This window comes from Parasteatoda tepidariorum, chromosome 2 (genome assembly GCF_982258835.1).
Source record: "Parasteatoda tepidariorum strain Cologne lab strain chromosome 2, Ptep-v5.0, whole genome shotgun sequence".
NCBI lineage: Eukaryota > Metazoa > Arthropoda > Arachnida > Araneae > Theridiidae > Parasteatoda > Parasteatoda tepidariorum.
Genome location: NC_141756.1, coordinates 47,278,905 through 47,300,668, shown reverse-complemented (window position 1 = coordinate 47,300,668; position 21,764 = coordinate 47,278,905). Strand labels below are relative to the sequence as shown.

The 21,764-nt window shown below is 29.1% G+C and overlaps 1 protein-coding gene across 2 annotated transcripts in view; it reads left to right on the top strand.

Moving 5' to 3' along the window:
* The window catches only part of LOC107449833 (uncharacterized), a 201,479-nt gene that overhangs the window by 175,619 nt on the left and 4,096 nt on the right, over positions 1–21,764 (top strand). The window contains exons 2-17 of one of the 2 annotated variants that reach the window (XM_043042340.3): positions 790–993; positions 2,238–2,345; positions 4,051–4,086; positions 5,465–5,491; positions 7,124–7,169; positions 7,349–8,720; positions 9,263–9,567; positions 10,944–11,137; positions 11,918–11,965; positions 13,356–13,463; positions 13,937–13,966; positions 15,114–15,333; positions 16,925–16,999; positions 18,184–18,255; positions 19,110–19,326; positions 21,354–21,554. In XM_043042340.3, the coding sequence (XP_042898274.2) occupies positions 790–993; positions 2,238–2,345; positions 4,051–4,086; positions 5,465–5,491; positions 7,124–7,169; positions 7,349–8,720; positions 9,263–9,567; positions 10,944–11,137; positions 11,918–11,965; positions 13,356–13,463; positions 13,937–13,966; positions 15,114–15,333; positions 16,925–16,999; positions 18,184–18,255; positions 19,110–19,326; positions 21,354–21,554 (3,263 nt within the window). Of the gene's footprint in view, positions 1–789; positions 994–2,237; positions 2,346–4,050; positions 4,087–5,464; positions 5,492–7,123; positions 7,170–7,348; positions 8,721–9,262; positions 9,583–10,943; positions 11,138–11,917; positions 11,966–13,355; positions 13,464–13,936; positions 13,967–15,113; positions 15,334–16,924; positions 17,000–18,183; positions 18,256–19,109; positions 19,327–21,353; positions 21,555–21,764 lie in introns of both variants that reach the window. The other variant, XM_043042339.3, reaches the window with a different exon arrangement.

Sequence of the window (21,764 nt, the reverse complement as noted above, 5' to 3'; positions counted from 1 at the left end):
TAGTATTTTTAATTTGCTTTACAAAATATTTAAAGTAGCGTTTTTTTTTATTATTATTTTTTATTTTTTATAAATACAAACTTGGGTAAAATACATACTTCTCCTCAAAATTGTGATGGCATGTCTTCTGATTATCCTCAGGGATGTTTCCGAGACCGTCGCCAATAGCCCATTGTGCAGCTCTAGTACGACGTAATTTAACTACAACAATAACATATTGCTTTTTAATAGATTTTGTATTTCTTATTATTGGTCAGTTATTTAAATAATGTGTAATAAAAGGGAGCAGTTCGGAAAAATTAATTAAAATTATTTGCAGTACGGATATAGTGAACTCCCAGTTATAGTGAACCAAAATTTTGGTCCTTTGAAGGTTCACTATAGCGGGGTTCAACTGTATGTATATATATATCAAACTTTTTCACATAATTTTATCTCCTTAAGAGATAAATTTTATACACACCTTGTCGAATTGATAAAAATTATTTGAGATATAATGTTTCAACGTGCACATTAATTTGTAAATTTAGTATAGTTGTTTTAGCAATTCAACTGTCAATTTATTTATAAACGTTATACTTAAGAATTAATCTGTGTAAATTATAAATCAACATTCTATTATTATGATATTAATTTAAAGTGATGACAATATAACATTGACAGCTCCCAGAACTTGTGCAATAAAATGCATGTCTAATAATTTTTTAAGTTTTTTCCTTTTAAGCCCTTGTGCTTAAAATTTCAGTGCATTCTTAGTTACAAAACTAATGTATGTATGTTTGTTGACAGCGCACTGTAAATAAGTATGATAAGAAGGAAACTGAAATTGATGGTGTCAGTACAGAAGATGCTGCTTCTAGACAGAACAACAGCAATAACACTGACCATCCTCCTGTTCTGGAAGAATCTGTGCCCCAATTGGACAAGAAGCCTAAGTCCAAGAAAAACAACACATTACCCAAAGTCAAAAAGAAAGATTTTGTTAACAATAAGGTAGGTAGATAGGTAGTTTTAATAATGTCCTTTATATTTGGTTTTGTACATCATTATAACAAAACAAAAAAGCATTATTCTCAACGGAAATTTGATTGCACCACCTATCAAACTTAATTTTCAAATAATTTATTTACTTCTTGTTTGACATGAAACTTTCCATGAAAGTTGTAATTAAGCTTCTTTTTTAACAAAAAAAAAAAAGAATCATATATTGAATCATATAATACTTTTTTTTATGTATTATCATGAAGGTATAAATATGTGTAAATAATGGTGTAATGTCAAGTAATCTTAAACATTTTAATCACATTTTATAAAAATTTTCATTCAACAACATTTACAAAAAATTACGGACATTCACATTTTATAACCTCAATCCTCTTAAAACTTGTATGACAACATTTCACTAGAAAAGCAATTTTTCTTCACTAATGTATTTAATTCACATCTTTTGTGTTAAAATATATAATCTAAAATAACTATAAAACCCACCATAAAAATCCAAATAACTAATTTTGAATAATAGTTGAATTGGAAAAAAAATAGGAACATTGATCATTATTGATATGTTTGTTATCAAGAATACAATAAACCATCTTTTACAACTTATTGCTGGAATTCTGTGCATAAATTCAAATGCAATAATATCTAAATTCTTTCCACTCATGTGGTCATATTTGCTTATCTTGATGCCCTGGTATTTTGTTTCATTCATATGAATGCTGATTCCTTCGATAACATTATGAGCTCCTTATAACCTCTCAATAGTGCAAGGAAATGCATTTTGTCCTGAGTTGCCTCTCTTGACTACTACAATGTTTCCTGTTTTGTTTTATTCACTTTATTTATTTATTGTTTATTTTTTATTTTCATTTTTAACTACCATGATTTTTCTAGTTTTATTTTTTACCTTTATTTTTCATCTTTATGTTTTTTGTTTCCTCATTCACGTCTGGTGAGTTTTGAGAATGGGCATCTATTTATGAGCTCCAAAAACGTGTTGTCTTTTCTTACCATTTTCACATTTTAAGCTAATAAAGTTTTTACATCATTACGTATATCTTTCCACTTCAGTTTCTTGGGATTTTAATTTGTTAGTTTCTATTTATATTTGAATTCTCTAACTTTCAACTTTTTAAAAAAAATTTTAGCATTAATTGTGTTTTTTTTTATGTGCTGAGTTAAAAAATAAGTAGTATATTTAGCTAAAAAAAATTTATGCAATAACTATTATTTTTTAGGTACGGAATAACTTGAAAGATCCCTGTATAGGAAACGATGAGAACTCGAAACCCGGTGAAGAAATACTCGAGACTCCGCGTAGTACATCTAGGGACCAACTCAGTGATGTGAGTATTATAATTGTTCTACAAAAACATATCAAAACTGTCATCAATCAATATTTTCACTTTTAGAACATTCTTTACCACATAATGGTGAATGTTTCTTTTAAAGACTATACTTGTTTTCATAAGATGCATTGTATTTTTTCATAACTGATAAATTAATGTCTATTGAAAGTTTATTTTTCTCCTTTTATTAGAGGACTAAAAATATTTTGTTTTGCTGTGTAGAATGATTTAAAAAAAAGGATGCACCAAATATTTGACTATTTAAATAATTTCCTCTGTTATCATTTTAAGTTAGTCAATTTAGTCAAAAATGTTAAGAATAATGATTTATTCTCACATCATTATTATAAAACCTACACACTTATTTAAATTTTATTTTTTTAAACATAAACAGGATGGGCTTAGTACTAAAAATGCTTAACGTCTATTTATTTATTATAAAATAAAAACAAGTTTTCTGTTTCTTAGCATTTTTTACTTGTAGAACAGTTACATTTTTTTATTTGTTACTAATTGTTTTTCCTAGTACTTCTTTGTAATGTTTAAGATTTCTTTCAATGTAAAAACTAAACTCAGTAAAACAGCCCATAGAGGGGCCAAAACCTACTTTGCCCATCAATCCTTTTGTATTTTTTCAATATATCATCCTGAATATCCTTTGAAATTATTTAACAGAACTTTATTCTTTTCACAAAAACTTACAAATAATAATAAGATTAGACTTTTACTAATAATTAAATTTAATTGGTTTCAAAGTGACTTTTGCAGAGGTGCAAACGCTAATTGCAATTTTCTGCAATGAACCACAAGTCTTCAACTTGCTATCCCGTTCCCACCTAAGCCATTGCTTTGGAGAGTCCAAACATTTGTGTCTTCAACTTTTAATCTATCTCATTCCCACCAAAGCCATTGTTTTAGAGAGTCCTAACGTTTGTGTCTTCAACTTATAATCTATCTCATTCCTACCAAAGCCATTGCTTTAGAGAGTCCAAACTTTTGTGTCTTCAACAATTCATAAACTAAGAGATGTATTATAAAATATTTTATGATTAAAGTGGTTAACAAAAGAATAGTGGTAGAAAAGTATATATTCGATGTCACTAATAGATTTATCCAGCCACTATGAGCCTTTCTGTTTTAAAAATCAAAATCTTTTAATTATATATAATTCTGGGAATATTTTAAATAATTGAATGCTGAAATAATTGTTTTTATATATAATATTTCTGTTTTTAAAAAATTATCTAAAAATTTTTTTTTTTGAACTAAACCATGCTATTATTAAAATGACTTTAATCCCCTTAATGGGTTTATTTCTTATTCAATTTTTTTTTGATAATAATGTTCTTATTTATCTTGCTTTTGATTATTGATATTAATTATTATTTTATCAGTAGCATAGTGGTTAAGAAAGTAAAAAGCTTTTAAAACTTATGTAGTTTTTATTTACTCAGTTGTATCTAATTTAATCTAATGTAAAAGATTTTAATCCCTAATTAGTAATTTTATATATCCTTATAATGTAAAAATTTTCCGAGTAAAAGCTTTTTGAGTAATGAATGAGTAATACTGATCTCCATTTTTGTCATTATTTTAATGTTGAATTAATTTTGATTCATATGCTGAATGTATTGATTTGGTATTCTTTTTCATAGCATCTTAACTTTTCTCTTATTAATGAGGAATATTTTTATTTTTTTAGGCAAGCAGTCATGCAAGTTTAGAAAGAGGCTATTTGGTAATTATATATAATTGTGTCATTTGAGAACATTAGTATTTACATTTAGTTATTGATTTCCTTTCTCTGCTCTTCTTAGATTTCTATTTGCATATTTGATTAGATGAAGAATTATTGTATTCAATATTTATGTTTACTGGAATAAAAAAATATTTCTAACATAATTAAATTTGAATCAATATCAGGATATTGATTTACTTTAGGTTCGTTTTTTAAACAATTATTTCAAGTCACAAATATTAAGAGTGCAAATTAAATTCAAAAAGAATGAAAATATTTCTACTAATTTTGGGGAAAATAAACATAAATAACTCCCTATTTCTCTCAAATGAAATGTCTGTTTTAACTAATTTAACGTCATTGATTCCGCTATACTTTAGAAACTGCAAGGTTCTTAAAATGCAGGACTTCCATATTTGTGGATCTATTTTTACTAAATGTGGTTCGGTCTCTATTAAAATATGACTTTTTTCCCTCTTTAAACAAGTATTAATATTCACATTTGTAATTATTCTATCTACTGATGAACAAAACAGAAAATTTTAAAATAAGTAGAGATATATTTGAATAGTCAAGGCTTTTAATTGCGAACTCCTCCATAAAGGAAAAGTAACTTTGATTAAGTTATAATTTAGAACTAATCTAATTTTCTTCTTTAGCTAATTATAGAGAGGAAAAAGAAAATTCTTTTATATATAATTTTGTCTACATAAATCTGCTGCTGCGCTATTTTTGCACTAGAAAATTATGCATCCCAGGTTACGTATCGTAACTTTTTTTTCTTCGGATTTTGTTAATGAAATCACTGGTACCTTAAATACACCACGGTTATGACTAACGATAGTAAAGCCTCACCTAATTATCTACCTTTCTCAGTTTTTGATCTTTTGCTGCAGTTACATTTTTTAGGAGACTTCCTAATAATATACAATGGTTTCCAATATGAATTATAAAAAATAGTTCCTGTTTTTTATAATCAGAGAGAGATGTGAGATTAAACTGCTCATCATTTTTAGAAGTGCTTAAGCATCTTTGAATTTATGTTGATCAATCTTTAAGATTAAAACAATTGGTATCAGTAATATTCAACTAGAAAAATATAATTTATTTAGTTTTATTGTTTTAAATTTTATAGAACAATCATTGTTTCACAATGATATTTTGTGTTTTAACATTATGTAGAAATTAAGAAACTGGAAGGAAACATAAATCATTAACTTTCAGTTTCTTTTATTATCATTGATCAAATCTATGTTTAAAATACTCATTTTTTGTGCATTGTTATTTTCTTGATATTTAATAAGAAAAGCATTATGTATGCATGTTTATTATTTTAATTGCGTTACATATTAATTAATTTTTTCTCTCTTCATTCTAGTGTGATAGTGAAAGTGGTGATGAAAGAGTGAGTTTCATTTTTTATTTAATAAGAATTAGTAATATGTTTTCTTAGAATTTTAGCTATTAATATATAAAAATGTATGAACCATTAAAACTAAATAAACTAAAAAATCAATAACAATTAAGAATAAAAATAATTAAGGAGCTCAAAGTAATTTTGAAGTTTTTAATGAGCCTAATTAAATAAAAGTTTTAAATAGATTTGGAAAGATCTTTATTTTCTCAGGGGCTGTTATAAAGTTTTTTATTTTATTTCTTCATGATTAATTTTATTATTACATTACTAATGACGATTATTTGTGGTATTGAAATAGCTCTAGACTCTTATTTTTTTTGTACCCATTGTTTCAGTTTTAATTTTATATCCTTGCACAATATTTTGCTTATGTTTTTACCACATCTTCAATATAAGTTTTAATTATGTAATAATTATTTATTTTCGTCTGAAAAGAAAAGTAAACCTAACTTTTAGTAAAAACTATTCAAAACAATAAATTTAAATGTTTTAGTTTAGATGTGAGTACCAAGCATGTTTAGGAACTAAGCACTGGGGGTTCCGTGTTCAACTGATCACCCAACCGGAACATCTGCTCCTGCACCCCAGAGTCCAAAGTCAAGATAATTGAGATGGTTGTCCTTGGCCCTCCATGGGCTGTCTGCCATTGAGTTTAGTTTAGATGAGCGATTTCATAATTCTTAATTTGAAATATGATTGGATTAAACTTGGATATTTAACTTTGATTTTATTCTTATATTTAATTTGATAATTAACAAAATAATAAATAATTAAACCTATATATGGGTGATTTCGTTAATTTTATATTGAACAAAGGTATAATTGTTTAAGTTCCCTAATTATAATTTGAATGTTTGTAAGAAATTGTAAAAACCTAAGTGAAATTGTCTCCTCTAAATGTAAACAATGCATGTTAGAAACAGTCAGTTATTATTAAGTGTCAAACTGTTTTGCTGCTATTATTATTTATGCCTAAAATACAGGAGCTAAGCATTGATGTTTAGCAAGAAAAAATTACTAAACTTTTTTTGCAGAAACAAAATAAAATTTAGGAAAAATGTTGTAAAAATTTGAAACTGTTCTTAAAATAATGGAGCTTTAAATTTAAGGCAACCAAGAAATTGAGAGTTAATTAGTTATGCAACGGTAAATTTTTATTTTCCTTAAACCTCTGTTAACTTTTTTTAAGTAAAAAAATTAAGTAGACAATGCTATAATGTCACATACATCCATTACTATAATGTCACATATTTAATATAAAGTAATATTTATTGCAGTTATTAGTAAGTACAATTAAAGGGAAGCCAAAAGTTTCTATAACGGATTCTGCGGCAAGATGGTCATAAAAATTTTCGGTGATAACTAATTGTAGTGATAATTTTAAAAGAAATTTTATTAATTTTTTAAACACTTTAAAAGCACATCATTAAAAATTTTCCCACTAATATTGCATTAAAATTATTCAACATGGTTAAATTATTAATGCTTTTAAAAATGTATTTGACTGTTTTCAAAATCAAAATTATGAATTAAAGTTACTAAACATATTTGTTTCAAACTGGTAAATTCTGTTTCTTGTAATGGGAGGTATATTGACTTCTAAACCTTACTAATTTTTAGGGATCAGAACCTGAGTGTGATTTATTCAACAGTAAATTATCAGATAGTGAGTATTGTTTATACTGTTTTAAATGCTTTTGAAATTTTTGCAATTACACATATATATCATAAAGGAATAATTTTGTGATATAAAATTTATAATTTGGTTGTGTTAATAGAAATTTTTAATAATGTTTCTAATTTATTGCTGTTTTTATAAAATTTAATTAATATTTGTGTCCTTAGGTAATTTTATTGCCAAGAAAAACAATCCTGGTCATTCTCAAAACTGTCGGTCACCGCCCGTGTTACCACCTATTCATCCTGTTCTGAATGGAACTCACCACCCAGAGCCTTCAACTGCTGTGGCAGCTGTAACAGCCAGTGCCAGCCCAGCAAACACATCATCCACTATGGTTGTTGGGGCCACTAGTCCAAGAGAGCCTCAAATCGGCAGCCCTGCAGTCATTCCCGTTTCTTGTTCATCACCCGCCTCTCCTCCTTCCGGAGTTGTTCCTGTCTCTCCTCCCCCACTCTTCCTACGTAAGGGTCCTCCACCAGTAAATAAAGACAGTGCTTCCAGCAGCAAACTTTTAAGCAATGGTTATGAATTTGTGTCTGATACATCTCCCCCTTCACCTGTGGCTGCCTCAAAGCTGCTTTCTCCTAATAAATTCCTCAAGAGGGCGCCACCAGTGCCTTCCTGTAGGGACAGTGTAGCTACTTTGAATAAGCCAGCTATCAATGTGTATGATTTTGTATCTGACCATTCTGCCCCATCTTCTCCTGATGGAGTTGTGTATATATCTCAAAACAAATTTAACCATTCAAAGAGCATCTCTCCACCTGTAGTTACTTCTAATAAAGAATCTATACCTGTGGACAAAGCAACTGTCAGCAATGGCCATGCAACTAATCTTTGTGTGTCTTCAGCTTCACCCCCTGTGCTTTCAGCTCCCATTCTGCAAACTAATAGTCACAAAAGTGCTCTGGACATGAGTATTAAAGCCAATGCTACAGTGATTAAAACAGAACAACCACCACCTACAATCCTACCTCCTGCCGTATCCGGAGACCTTAGGCTTCAGGCTTCCCCTGGACAGTCTAGGTCTACGTATAGCATTCCATATTCTACCTCTCAGCCTATTCGCAAACATTCTGCTTCCCCTAGGATGTCACCACTCACAATACCGACATCCATGTCTTCACCTGCATTAAGTGGACCTTCTGTGCTGCCCATTTCACCTGCTGGAAATTCTTCTACAACTATGTCAATGAGGACTAATGTTTCATCAGCAATCACAATGACAAATTCTAGTACCTCGCATATGATTGCTGCTAGAAGTCGAAGTCCTGTCGTGACAGCCTCGCATCCGAATACACCGACCCCAGTTCCTGCCAGAGATACGCACAGTTCCCATAGTAACAGTAGTCTATCCAGTCTTAGTCAATTAAGCACGCCAGCTCATAAAGATAGGGAGGGTGGTGGAAGTCGCAGCCACAGCAATTCAAGCAATGTCGCGCCATCTGTCAGCGCTGCCTTAAATAGCACATCAGCATATTCTTCTGCGGGCAATTTATCAAGTTTAGTCTTTTCAAAACCTCAGTGTTGGAGTGGGTATGTAGTAGTATTTTTTACTTAATTTTCTCTTTATTTTCAATGAGAACCAAGAGATATTATACAATAAGATAATATCTCTTCGCATTAGTTGTGTTTTATTTATTTAATTATTTTTTGTTTATAATTAAAAGAAAAATTCAGGAAAAGTAGAATTTATGCATTGTATTAGTGATTAATTACTATTATTCATTTAAATATTTTGAGATATTTTTTTATTTTTAATTAAAGCACACTCTTAAATGAAATACAAACAAAATATTTGAATTCTAAGCCCTGCAAACTTTGTAGTCTTGTTTAAGGACTACATAAGTGTTGCTAGACACAAATTTTGCATAAAGCTCTGGCCTAAATTGTCACTTATGCTATTAAACATAGAAAAATATCAAGACATCTATCAATATTTTTTTTTTCCTTTTTAAATTTTTAAAAAAAAAAAAATTTATATAAACATGTTTCTGTTAATCATGCTAAATTGTTTTTAAAAAGCAAACAAAATTATGACATTACTTAAAAATTCTAATATTTAAATATTCTTTCAGGAATTCTTCCACAACTAATACTATATCAGCTTCAATATCCCGGTCATCTCCATCACCTCTACCCCCAAGAGTGTCACCGGCTCTCAGTAGCAGCGGAAGCACTAGCCTACCCTTGCCACCTACACTACCACCAGCTCATCATACTTCTCCCTTCAATAGTCATCCAGGTCCACCACCACCCCCTTTACTACCTGTTGCTTCTCATCATTCTATATTCCCAGGTTCCTTAACGCCTACACTACCTCTGGAGGCGACGGCTGGTCCATCGTCCTACAGAGCTTCTGAAACGCTGTTTCCACAGCATAGTGAGTATAAAAAACGTGAGTGAAATAGAGAGGTAGTAAAACCTTTTTATATATCATAAAAAAATAATTATGTTAATTGCTTTTTAGAATAGTTTTTATTTACTGAGTTACAAGTTTTAATAAGATTATTAAAAAATTTGTTTCATGACTGTAATAAGAGTCACGATAGCATAGGCAGTGAACTGTCATCGTGGGCTCCATCCCCACTTCAGTTCAATGATTATCAGCTTGCTGTAAAGTAATGCTCACTGGGAGGTAATGCTGACCATATTATTATCATCATACTTTAGGTCTTGAAATTTTAGAGCCATTACTTACATAATCTTCTCAGTCAACAAACAAGCTGCTTTACTTATTCTTGCATTCTCCAGCCATTTCATACACTTTCAGCTCTGATTTACGGTAATAGCTTTGCTGCGTTACTATACGAAATCTACGTTATTATACTAATATCAAAAGCCCAAGTTTAATGGTATAATGCTGCGTGCTCGTAACTTTTTTAGTCCTTCTTACTCTTGTAATGAAATTTTATACCCCACAAAAACAAATTGAAAGATAAGACTTTCTGCATTTTAATTCTTATCTCCCTCTCTGCTGACCCTGCGAGCAGTCTTCACACTGTCCAAGCTCCTATCTTATGGTGTCCACCATGTGAAAATGTAGCAACCACTAACAATTAGTAGTTTACAAATTAAATGGTGTATTACAATTCAATGATCGAATCATTCCTGCTTACTCACAACTATAGTAGGCAAGTATTTGAATGCTTTATCATGAATCTAAACTTTCCTGAGTCTGAAAAATCTTTCAACTAACAAGTCTGTGCCAAGTTAAAGCTATAAGAATCAAAGGCTGGGCTGCCCGTTTTAATTTAACTTTGTACTGAGGTTATTTAAATTCTAACTGTGAAACCTCATAGCATTTTCTAGTTATTTTATTTTATAACTGTCGTTTAAAAGCCGACCCAATTTTTGGGGTTTACGGCTATAGTTCAACTCCGTAGCCTTTCAATTTTGAATCCAATCCAGAAGGCTAAGGAACTCCTGGATCGAGTATTGGGAGAAATTTACCTTCGTGGAGGACTTATAGATGGAACTAACCCATATTTGCATAGCGTGGAAAGTTAAACCACGAAAACCTCCCATGATTAGCCTGGCGGTAAGGTGGCTCCAACTCATGATCCATCTACCACTGAGGATATTTTACTTCAGCACTGTGGTCAGTGCAAGTCGGGTGCATAATCTGAATCGGCAGGCCATTGCTGGGATTAGTACCCAGTTCACCTCATTGGAAGGCAGGCCCTCTATCCCGTGGACTCTATTTTCTAGTGAGTGTGTGTTTAAATAAGAGAATAAAATTGTGTTTTTTTTTTTCAGTTCCTGACTATTTAAGAAGAGAATTGGATACAAGGTTTATGGCCTCTCAAGACCATTCCATTCCTATTCCTCCTCCTCCTTATATGCAAAGTGAAGTTCAGCATCCAAGCCAGATTCATCAGCAGGCAGGTCCTCCTTTCATTGCTCCTCCTCCACTGGGGGCTCCCATGGTTTCACAACAAGCTTCCCATCTGGTGAGTGACTTTTGATACAATGACTTTGTAATTCTGGTTCAGTTTTGTAAGCAGTTCATAAATTTGAGCATGCAATATTAAACTATGAAAATGTGGAATAAACAGATCTGCTTTTGTATCGTTCTGATTCTTACCTCTCAATATGATGTTGGGGTACTCTTAACATTACCTTTACTTTTTTTTGTATTTCATCTTATCAGTTGATATTAGGCTGCTGTATCCTACTGAGTGGAAATCCTTAAATGTCTTAGTCACTGTCTTAAATTAAATTTAGATGCTTTGTTTATAAGCAGTATTTTCTTTTTTACTTTAGATTTAAAATAAATTTTGAAGTTTAAAGCTACCTACTTTCTTATGTTTACTTTAAATTAAATTAATGATTTAATTTTGAAATTAAAATATTATAAATGTCGCTTAAACAAAAATTAAAACTTTTTTAATGAACGATTGAGAAATCTTAATGAATTTTTAGATGTGTCTTTAATATTTTGATGCTTGTCAGATTGCTGTAAGTGTCATTGAGTCATCTTTTATTTATTAGATTTTTTGAATATATTTTTCGTTTTCAAAATAACACATTTTATTGAAATTGCAATTTTATTAGCCAACGACAGGTAAAAATAGGATACTTATTACTTGTTTGGAATTTTAATTTTTTGCATACTAAATTTTCTGAATCAATTTAAACATATTTGGCTACTTTTATATAAAATTAGTATTGCTTTTTAATTGCTCTTTTATTTGTTTTACAATATTTTATAACTTATTTTTCTCTTATAGTATGAAAAGTATCCTAAACTTGAATCCTCTCTTTACCGCAGACCTTCAGTAAGTATTTGTGACCATTATGTGTTTATAATTTTATTTTTATGCTACATAAATCATATGTATACTTTCTCTTAGCTCTTATTTAATCGTTTACATACCAATTTTCCGAAAAGGGAACATGATTTTCAGTTAGAATTTAATGAGCTATTAATGTCCAAATAATATTTTTCATACCTTTTAAAATTTACATTATAAAATATTTTTTGCGTTTAATTTTGTTCTGTTTCCATAATTATTTTATTTTTAAATAAATCTTAGATGTTTGATATATGTTTATTTTTATCCTGCTTGTAACATTATTTAGAATAAATCTGATTTACATAATATGACTACAATGCTTACAAGCTTTTAGAGGGATGATATAAACTAGTTCTTTGATTTACCATTTCTAAATTTAAATGGTTAAGAGATGTTTTAATACCAATATTCAGATTTAAGAATAGAGAGAAGAATTGGAGTTGATGGTAGAGTTCCTTTAAGTTCACATTTTTGTTTTATCTTTTTTCCATTGCTGCTTTTAACTAAACATAGTTTCCTAAGGAGGTTTTCTAGTTCTCGTTTTGTAGTTAGATGAAAGTAAACTAATATACCCATATCCTACTCAAACAAAACTTTGGTACTTAACTGTTATAAATTTTGTTAATAATGTATTAGCTATCTTTGATATGAACTAAAAGTGCTTATGTTCATTAATTTGTCTTAAACATTTTTCAAAAAGTATTTCTTTTAAAACTAACATAATTTTCCTAAATAATGTATTGTTTTAAATATTTATTCTCGCTTTTTAACAGCATAAATTTGTTTCGATTATATTGTTTTTACTGTTGCATTTGCATGCTCTTGAAAAAATGATTGGAGGAAATAAAAATCATTGTAAACAAAAAAATTTTTGATATATATATATTTTTTTAATTTCAGTAAATTTTATTTTCTTCTTTATTTTTTATTTTAAAAAAACAGTGAATTTTTTTATTCTAATTTATTTTACTATTATCCTTCTCTTTGAAAAATAGTTAAATATCAGTGGCACCATATCAAAAATTTGTAATCACTTTCAAAATTGACAAATTATTGCATTTGTTGCGGTACTAGCTATATATGCTTGTACAATTTCTCTGTGGCTTGATGCATTGGTGTAAAGAAAGGTTGTTTTTTTCCCCACCAACAAAATTAACAAAATTTAAAATGTAATGGAATAGGTGAGAAATCATTCGTTTATATTATATTTATATTATTTTTAAAGTACTAATTGGAATATTTTTATGAAGAATTTAAAAATTTCATTCCTAAAATTTTAAAAGATCCCATAGTTTGTTCTTGCAGATAGTACATGTTTATATTTACTGTATTATAACTTATGTTTATTAAAGAGTAAAACGTTAAATTTTAGATTGGTCTATCAAATTATCCTCCTGTGTCTTCATTGTTTGCTCCTGGTGGAGGTGGTACATCTACTCCATTTGTTCCTCCAGCCCATTTATCAGCTCTTCAGCCAAAGGTAGACTTTGTTATTAATATCTTTACTTACTTTGAAAATTAAAAATGTTTAGTATTTACAATTCAAATGTGTTATAAATTAAAGCTGATAACTATGTAACTTCTGTCAAGACTAAAATATGTTGTGTTTTATAATTATGTCAAAAAAGTCACAATCGTTAACATTTCTCATTATTAATTAAAAATCAAATAATTTCGAACATTTGATAACTGTATACTTGCTATGTTTGAAACTTTAAATGAATTCATCATTGCTTGAAAAATATTATCAGGAGCAAATTAATTTATTTAAAATTTCTTTTTAAAATATTGGAAGTAATCAATATTGTATAGTCTATAACTTGAAATGATGATCAATCTTCACCTTACATATTACAGTTAAATTACTGAATTTATTTTGCACTTTCCTTATTTCTTATTGTTTTACAATTAACATAAATGGAATTTATTTACAATAAGTATTTTTGTTTTCAGATCAATCCTGTATCAAAAACAAAGAGCACAGTAAGTGTAACTGACTTATTCTGTTGCATTGTAAGGGAGAAAATTTTGATAAATTCTTTTTGATGATTACTTTAAATTTAAGCATTTTTATATCAATTTATATACCTGACTGTGTGTTGCTAAGCTATCACATTATTTTATTTTAAATAAAAAAAAAATTCTGAATGATTTCATAGACATTTTGATACAGAAATGTAATGTTTGGTCTCTGTGATATTATTTTTAAGAAATATAATGAATGTATCTTTCCACGTGTAGTTTAGTTACTTAGGAAAAATTTCATTGCAGCTTTCCGTTTTTTTTTAAACATAAAAACTTATAATTTTTATTCCATGTCTTATTTTGGTTAATTCTTTTTATATTTCGTAAATCATTTTTCTGGCAATTTTGTAGAATTTAAGGCTGGTTACTAAAAAGTTTTCTATCTTGCTATAAACAAATTGTGGTCTCTACCTTCATACATTCTAAAGCGGAAAAAATGCAGATTCTCCAGCGTGTGCTTTTTAGAATATAAAATGGTCGGAAATACAATTTGCTTATAGTCACAAACTTGCGCCGGGGCTCTTGACGTTAATGAAGACTTTATAACATGCAGCCTGAATAAATTCATAAAGAACATTGATAATTTTAATGTAGGTATGCAAGGGGAAGAATAATTTTTTTGACATGATAAGGTTTTCCAGGCATCAGAGTTCAAGCTATTGAGTGTTTATATTTATCTGTTACTCATATAAAGTTTCTGTAATCTTTAACATTAGAATACAACTGCATATAGCAATAACATAATACCTTCAATTTTTTAAATAATTTGTAGTTCAATTATCATCTTGGCAGCAATATTAATGATAATGTTTGATATAATGATCTCAAAACTAAATAGTATTTTTATATACACACTCCTAGTCATGCATTTGGAAGGAAAATAATTTCATAAGTGATGTTTTATAATGTAAAAATGTTATGATCAATTGATCATGTATAAATGTTCGATGTTTATTTTATATAAATGTAAAATAGCATACGCATATATTTGTATAACTTTTATACACAATTATTTAAAATGTTTAATTATATCGCTGTTATTATAAAATTAAGATTGCTTTAAATATAATATTGACTTTATTCACTTAAGTGTATGTTTTTTCAGAAGCCTGGAAAGTGGTGTGCCATGCATGTCCGGATAGCATGGGAGATCTACAATCACCAGCAGAAGCAAAAGCAGGCTGAAGCCCATAAAGCCGGCATTGCTTTGGCGACCGTGAATCCTCCCTCTGACCGCATCCATGCTGCTAACCACCTCTTCTGTTCTATGCCTCGAAATCATGAGCTTTCACCTTTCTCTTCTTCCTTACTTACTGCCGCAGCAGGTAATCATTGTTCTCATTGCTTATGTTACAACAAATATCTAATTTTACCACCATTGCATTTTTGGAAATAGACTATTTTTGAATTTGTATTACTTAAGGAGCTTTTTTGAATGTTTATGATACCTAAATATAACTAAAGCTAGTTTTCTTCCTTTTTATTCTGTGTGAGAGATGTATTTCGGGGAGAAATTTTTGTATAAGCTTGCTCCAATGCAAAATGCTTATTTTTTTCTAAGGTGTGTTTAACAGAATATGTAGTATTGATGCTTGTATAGTCTTAAAGAATTTTAGTTTTATGTATGAAATTTGAAATTATTACTGTTTTTTCCAGATTTCTTTAACCTACAAATAATAACGTTGGAGTTGGGAAATTTTTCTTCTGCATAAAAATAACATTTATGACAATTTCTTCCATAATCATAATCGGGAACTTGCTTTTCATTTTGCCCTAATTACAAATTTCTTGAAAGCTTTCTTGTACATGCATTTTACTAAATTTTTAAATGATATTTAAGAAAAATACTAGAACTAGGTTCTTATTAGTCTTATGGATTTTTTTTTTCTGGTGTATACTTTAAACTGTTATTCTAAGTCATCTTCAAAATACAGGGCACAGGTCTTGAATGCTCTCTTATAAACCAGTTTTTGAATCTTATTGCAGTATGATTCAGTGGTGAAAGGGTGCATTAATTGAAGAAACCAGATTTAGTAACAAACAATTTTAATAATAAAAAAAAATCCATATGATACGAAATGGGGCTCACCAATGAGCCATCCAGTTCAATCCATTGTCTGTCACATAAGTGATTACAGAATTATTGTGAGTGATTACAATGTCCTCTTCTGGTCAGGCAGAAATTCTTAACATCTTCATATCCTGCATATATTTTCGTACTTTATCCTTTAATATTGCCTGCATGCATAAAATGTACTTTTTTGAAAATCATTTGTGAAAACCAGGGCTCGAAAAAACTCAGAAATTTTACCCGGGGACGGCTTGTCCAACAATGTACCCATCCTCCTTTGAAACTAACCCGCAGCTTCTAAGTAAATAAAAATATAATTTTCTCTTATTTATTACAAGCATTTATATTAATTGCACAACGAATTAGTAGTTAAAAGGATACAATAATTTACAGAAGTTCATGCACAGAAATCTGAAAGGGGTTTTCCATTTCGGTAGATGTTCATAATTGCATTTAGCGCTTCTTGACACAACAATTAACGGGTGAATTGCTCGTCACGAACAATTAACTGGAAAATAGCCATATGCCCGGACGTCGGATTCGAGAAATTTGGTGTCCGTGTGGAATTTTTGACCTCTGAGGACGATTTTCAATTGTGAAACTCTTTTGTTCTAGACTTGTAACTCAAAACATCCTCTCCCGTTTTTCTGCCTCAGGAAACATAATTTTATCATTATCATACTGATGTTAACAATTGAAAAAAAAAACTTTTTCCTGACATTTATTGGCTATTTTCTTTTAATTAAGACAAAAAAAACTATCTATTTATAAAGTTTTTCAATGCAACATGTTTGATCCAAAATTAAATATTTTGTAATCTTATTTTTGTTTATATTTTCTTTTAGCATCAGCTCACCCAAGATCATTTGAAGCATCAGCTCATCATTCCACATTCCTAAATCCCACACCTGCTCATTTAGGTATTAACTTATTATCCCATTTATTTTTATGCACTTTTTACTTGTTTGCTGGATTTAAGAATTGAAAACACTATCTTAATATTTTAAAATGCTTGCTCTTGGCATACAACTAGAAATGTGAGGAAAAAAGCCACATCTGTCAAAAACTTTGTTTTAAGTTTGTAGTAAATCTATAACATTAACCAATGTAACAAAAAAAAATAATAATTATTGAATTTAAGAATTATAATGTCTTTTTTTTTATTGAAATTGTACAGACATGATGCCTTTCTGCTATTTATTTAATTCCTCTTTTCGTATAATTGTATATGAATCAAATTGAATCTTTGTATTATTAACTTTCGATAAATAAAAATTAGTTTGGTATTATTTTTAATTTTAATTAATGGAACATGATTCTTTTTTAAAAAATGTGATTATTTTTTATTATAATTATTTTAACTTAGAAATTGTTCTTCACTTCGAAAAATTTGACATCCAAGATTTATTAATCTGATTTTGTTTTTTAATAAGGATTTATTTTGCTGATTAAGTTCTATTTTTTTAGTTTTTGCTTTACTTTTTTTATTTTTTGTAAATCATATAAAAAATTCTTTTCTTACTTTCTGTCATTCTTTTTTTTGTTAATTTTTTAGACATTTAGGGCATTACTTATAATTTGTTGTAAATTTTGATTGATCAAAACTAGGTATGTAAGGATTATTTGGCCACCATTTAGTATTCTGCCCTTTTGCTGAATATTTTGTCAATTTTTCTCCGAATATTTGGCTATTCGGCCGAATCACTATTCATTACATCCCTGCTCAAAACCTAGGAAAGTTTTAACTTCAAGAAACTTTCAAAGAGAGAACTTTCAAAATCTTACGACTTTATACTAGCTTTTATAAAGATAAAAGTACTTTCATTAAATGTAATATTTTAAACATTTAATTCCATCTAATGATTTAATCTTATTACTCACAAAATTATATTTTTTCCAATATTGTTAAACTCATTGCATACTTTTTAAAAAGAAATCTTTGTCCAAAACATCCCAATTAAAAAAAAAAAAAAAAAATCTTTGCAATTACTATTTTCTTTATATCTTTCAGTACTTCTCTTCAGCAAAATACACCTTATCGGGTAAATATAAAGCTCATTGTTGACTTCAGAATTGAAAGTATTGATTATTTCTTCTTTTTTAGGTCCTTTTGCCAGACCTGGTTATCCTAGTTTTGCTGGAGCAGCTCCAGGATTTAGTGGCTTAGGTCCTCTGGGTATGCTTTGATTTATTTAAATTTTCCCTTTTTTTATTTAAAAAAATCTCTAATGACTTAAGATATCTGGCTTGAGAAAACATAAGTCTTTGCAAGATTGAAACAAAAATATTTTAGCATTTTGCAACCACAATAAAACTCTTTATTAGTTGAATTGAGTAAATAAGAAATCTAGTATGAATGATAAATTTTTAAGTTTCCATGTTCTACAATTACTTAATTCCAAAGTTTTTATACATGAAATCTCATTTTTAAAAATTCATAGTTAGTTTTACATGTAGCCATTTTAATACTATATTTCAAAACAAATACTTTCACAATTTTGTCATTTCTTAAGGGTTTTTACCGTATCAAATCATATATGTTTTTTGATTAAAACATTCTCCGATAATTTTATAACAAAGCTATGATTGAATATTTGAAAATATTTGTATGGAAATAGTTTTTACTTTCTACACATTGTAGTAGCAGTAAACCATTATGCTATATAGCTGGAACCAGATGATTTGTCATTTTTATTTCAATCCATCTGCAGATGAAGAATTAATATGTGTAATACTCCTTTTTAAATTCTTCATTGCACTTTATGGCAGGACCTTGTCAATCTGTATTTCATTGTATATTATATATCTGTATATTTTGAATTAATAAAACTCATACTCTAATTCACAACCTTTCAATGAAACATAGATAACTTCTCAATTCAACAAGGACTAATATAATCGGATCTTTATTCAGCATGAATTATTTTTTGTTTGCAACTGACAACTCTTATAATTTAATTTATGTACATTTGATTTAGATCTGTACTGAACTTCCCTATGCTTATGCTAATCTATGTATGAAACTTGTAGGTATTCCTGGACCCTCTATGCTTGGTGCAGACTTACGAACAACGTGTTTAACAACTCAAGATCCTTGGGGACAACGCACAACACTTCCTTTCCCTGGTGGCACTCCGTGGGGCGGCCTGAAAGAGGAAGCAGAACGAGAGCGTTTGCAGCAAGAGCGTAAAAGGGAAGAGGAAAGACAGAAGAGGGCTGAGCAGGAAAGGAGAGAGAAAGAAGAAAGGTTACCATCAGTCTTATTTTTATCACTGATAAATATATTTACATAGTGATTATAAATCATTCACTGTCTTTGTCCATTTACTGTTGCCAAATAGTTTAATCTTTAAATTTTAAATTAAAAAATTAGCATTTTAATTAATGGATTATGAAATGCAGTATTTAATTCTCCGAAACTGATTCCAATCCTACATCTTGAATCTGTTATCAGGCTGTATCTATAATACCTTTAATGTGGAATATATCTTGACTAATATTTACTACAAAGCTGCAGGCGACTAAAATGTGACTATTTGCAACTATTTTCGGCCCGGAGTGACTCTGGAAACTTTTTTTGCCTAAAAGGGCTGAAAAAGCAACTATTTTTGGGGAAAGGAGACTATTAGGAAACTTTTCTGTACTCCTAGCAATGATTCTTAGCATAAATTGGGTTGATAACCTGCTGTTTGCGGGAGCTTCTACAAACAATGAATCTTTTTTTCTTTAAGAATAAAAAATTTTGAATTGCAAATTTGAGTCATCACTTTTTAATGCACTCAATTAGCACAGATTCCATTGTCGGTCTATTTTGTTTCTCGATCGCCTTTCAATGGTTATTGCTGCGAAATTCTACAGGATTTTTAAAAACCCAATCTTTAGTACGATATGTGAATTTCAAATTTGAATAATCACTTTTCCCAATATATATATATATGTATATATTAATTTTTTCTAAATCAATGGTTTTTTTAGAAAAATATGTTTTTTAATATAGAGTATTTTTTTTGAACAAATTCTATTAATTAAAAGTAATCTTTATACTAATTGTTTTGATATAAAAATTATCATATTTGCCCCCAGCTTCACTAAATGGATCATGGTATATGACAATTAAATAATTTAATAAAATTTTAGACATATTTCTGAAAAAATTTTTGTTCTTATTAAGACAACTAAAAGCAACTATTTTGTTCATTTTTTTTTTCTGTGGCAACCATGAGCCATTTATTGATACATATTTCCATGGAAAAATTCCTCATCCCATTATCAATAGCCAATTTTATTTTATTTTATAAACAGCATTTAACAGCCGACCCAATTCTGAGTTTACAACTATCAATGTTCGACTCTGTAGCCTCATAATCAAAAACCTCCTACAGTTAGCCTGATGGCCAGACGATTCTAATCCATGTTCCCTCTACCACTGAGATATTTTTATGTCGACACACTGACTGGTGCCAGAAGCAGACTTTGATTCGACCATCCAACTCTTGAATCAAACGTAAAACCTGAACCAGTACATTATTGATCATGAAGAAAATGTTAGTATTTAGTCTATGACTTGGCCATATATGCAGAGACATCCATTTAATGTAACTACAACAAAGGTTTTGATAAGAATAAATAACAGAGAACAAAGATTTATTTCACATATAGAATTGAGATTGTATATTTTCGATTGTTCATATATTTAATTAGACATCTTAATTTTGAACATGAAACTTTTTGAATTTATTATTTAACAATGAAGTTAAAACAAATTAAAGTCACTTTTCTTCATTAATTCCTTATTTTTAGTAAAAGTGTAGAAAAACCTCTATTTTCTTTCACTTTTATTAACAAAGAAAAAACGTAGTTTTAAATAGAGAACTTAATAAAATAAGCCCCTCTTTTTGATCAGATTAAAAAAAAAACTTTACTGTACTTTTTACACTAAATTTTACCAGTTTTCTCATCATTCAAATAGTGGTTAGCTTCTTGATATTGATAACATTCTATTTTAATAAAGTGTTAATCAAAGCAACAAAGTTTACAAATGTATAAGCTTATTGTCTATCACAATGTTAAACTTTAACTTTCCAAAATTTGATTCTTGAAGAGAGATTAATATTTTTTTTAATTAACATTGTTCGCTAATATAAATACTTAGATATTGAAATTTAAATCTAGACCTGTTCATTAGTCATGAAAATAATTTTAGCAATAAGCATGTTAGTATTTTGAAAATGATATGATTATTACATGCTCTAAATTTTTATCTTGTTATTATAGGGATCGTAGGGAGCAAGAACGAAGAGAGCAAGAGAGAAGAGAATTGTTAGAAAGGCAAGAACAAGAAAGGAAAGAAAGAGAACGCAAAGAGAAAGAAAGACGAGAGCATGAAAGAAGGGAAATGGAAAGACGAGAGATGGAAAGAAGAGAACATGAAAGACGTGAGCTTGAAAGAAGAGAACATGAACGGCAGAAAGAAAGGTTAGTATGGAATTATTTGTGCCATAAATAGTGCATGCTTAATTGTGTTAATTATTTAGATATGTTGATTTGTAATTACACTTTTTTATTGGCTTAAAGTAAATTTAACTTTGTGAAAATCATAATCTGTTTCTGCTTTTAATTGCTGCAGGTAGTTATTTGTTATTTTAACACTAAACATGAGTTGATTTTCACTGTTTTACCCTTGCA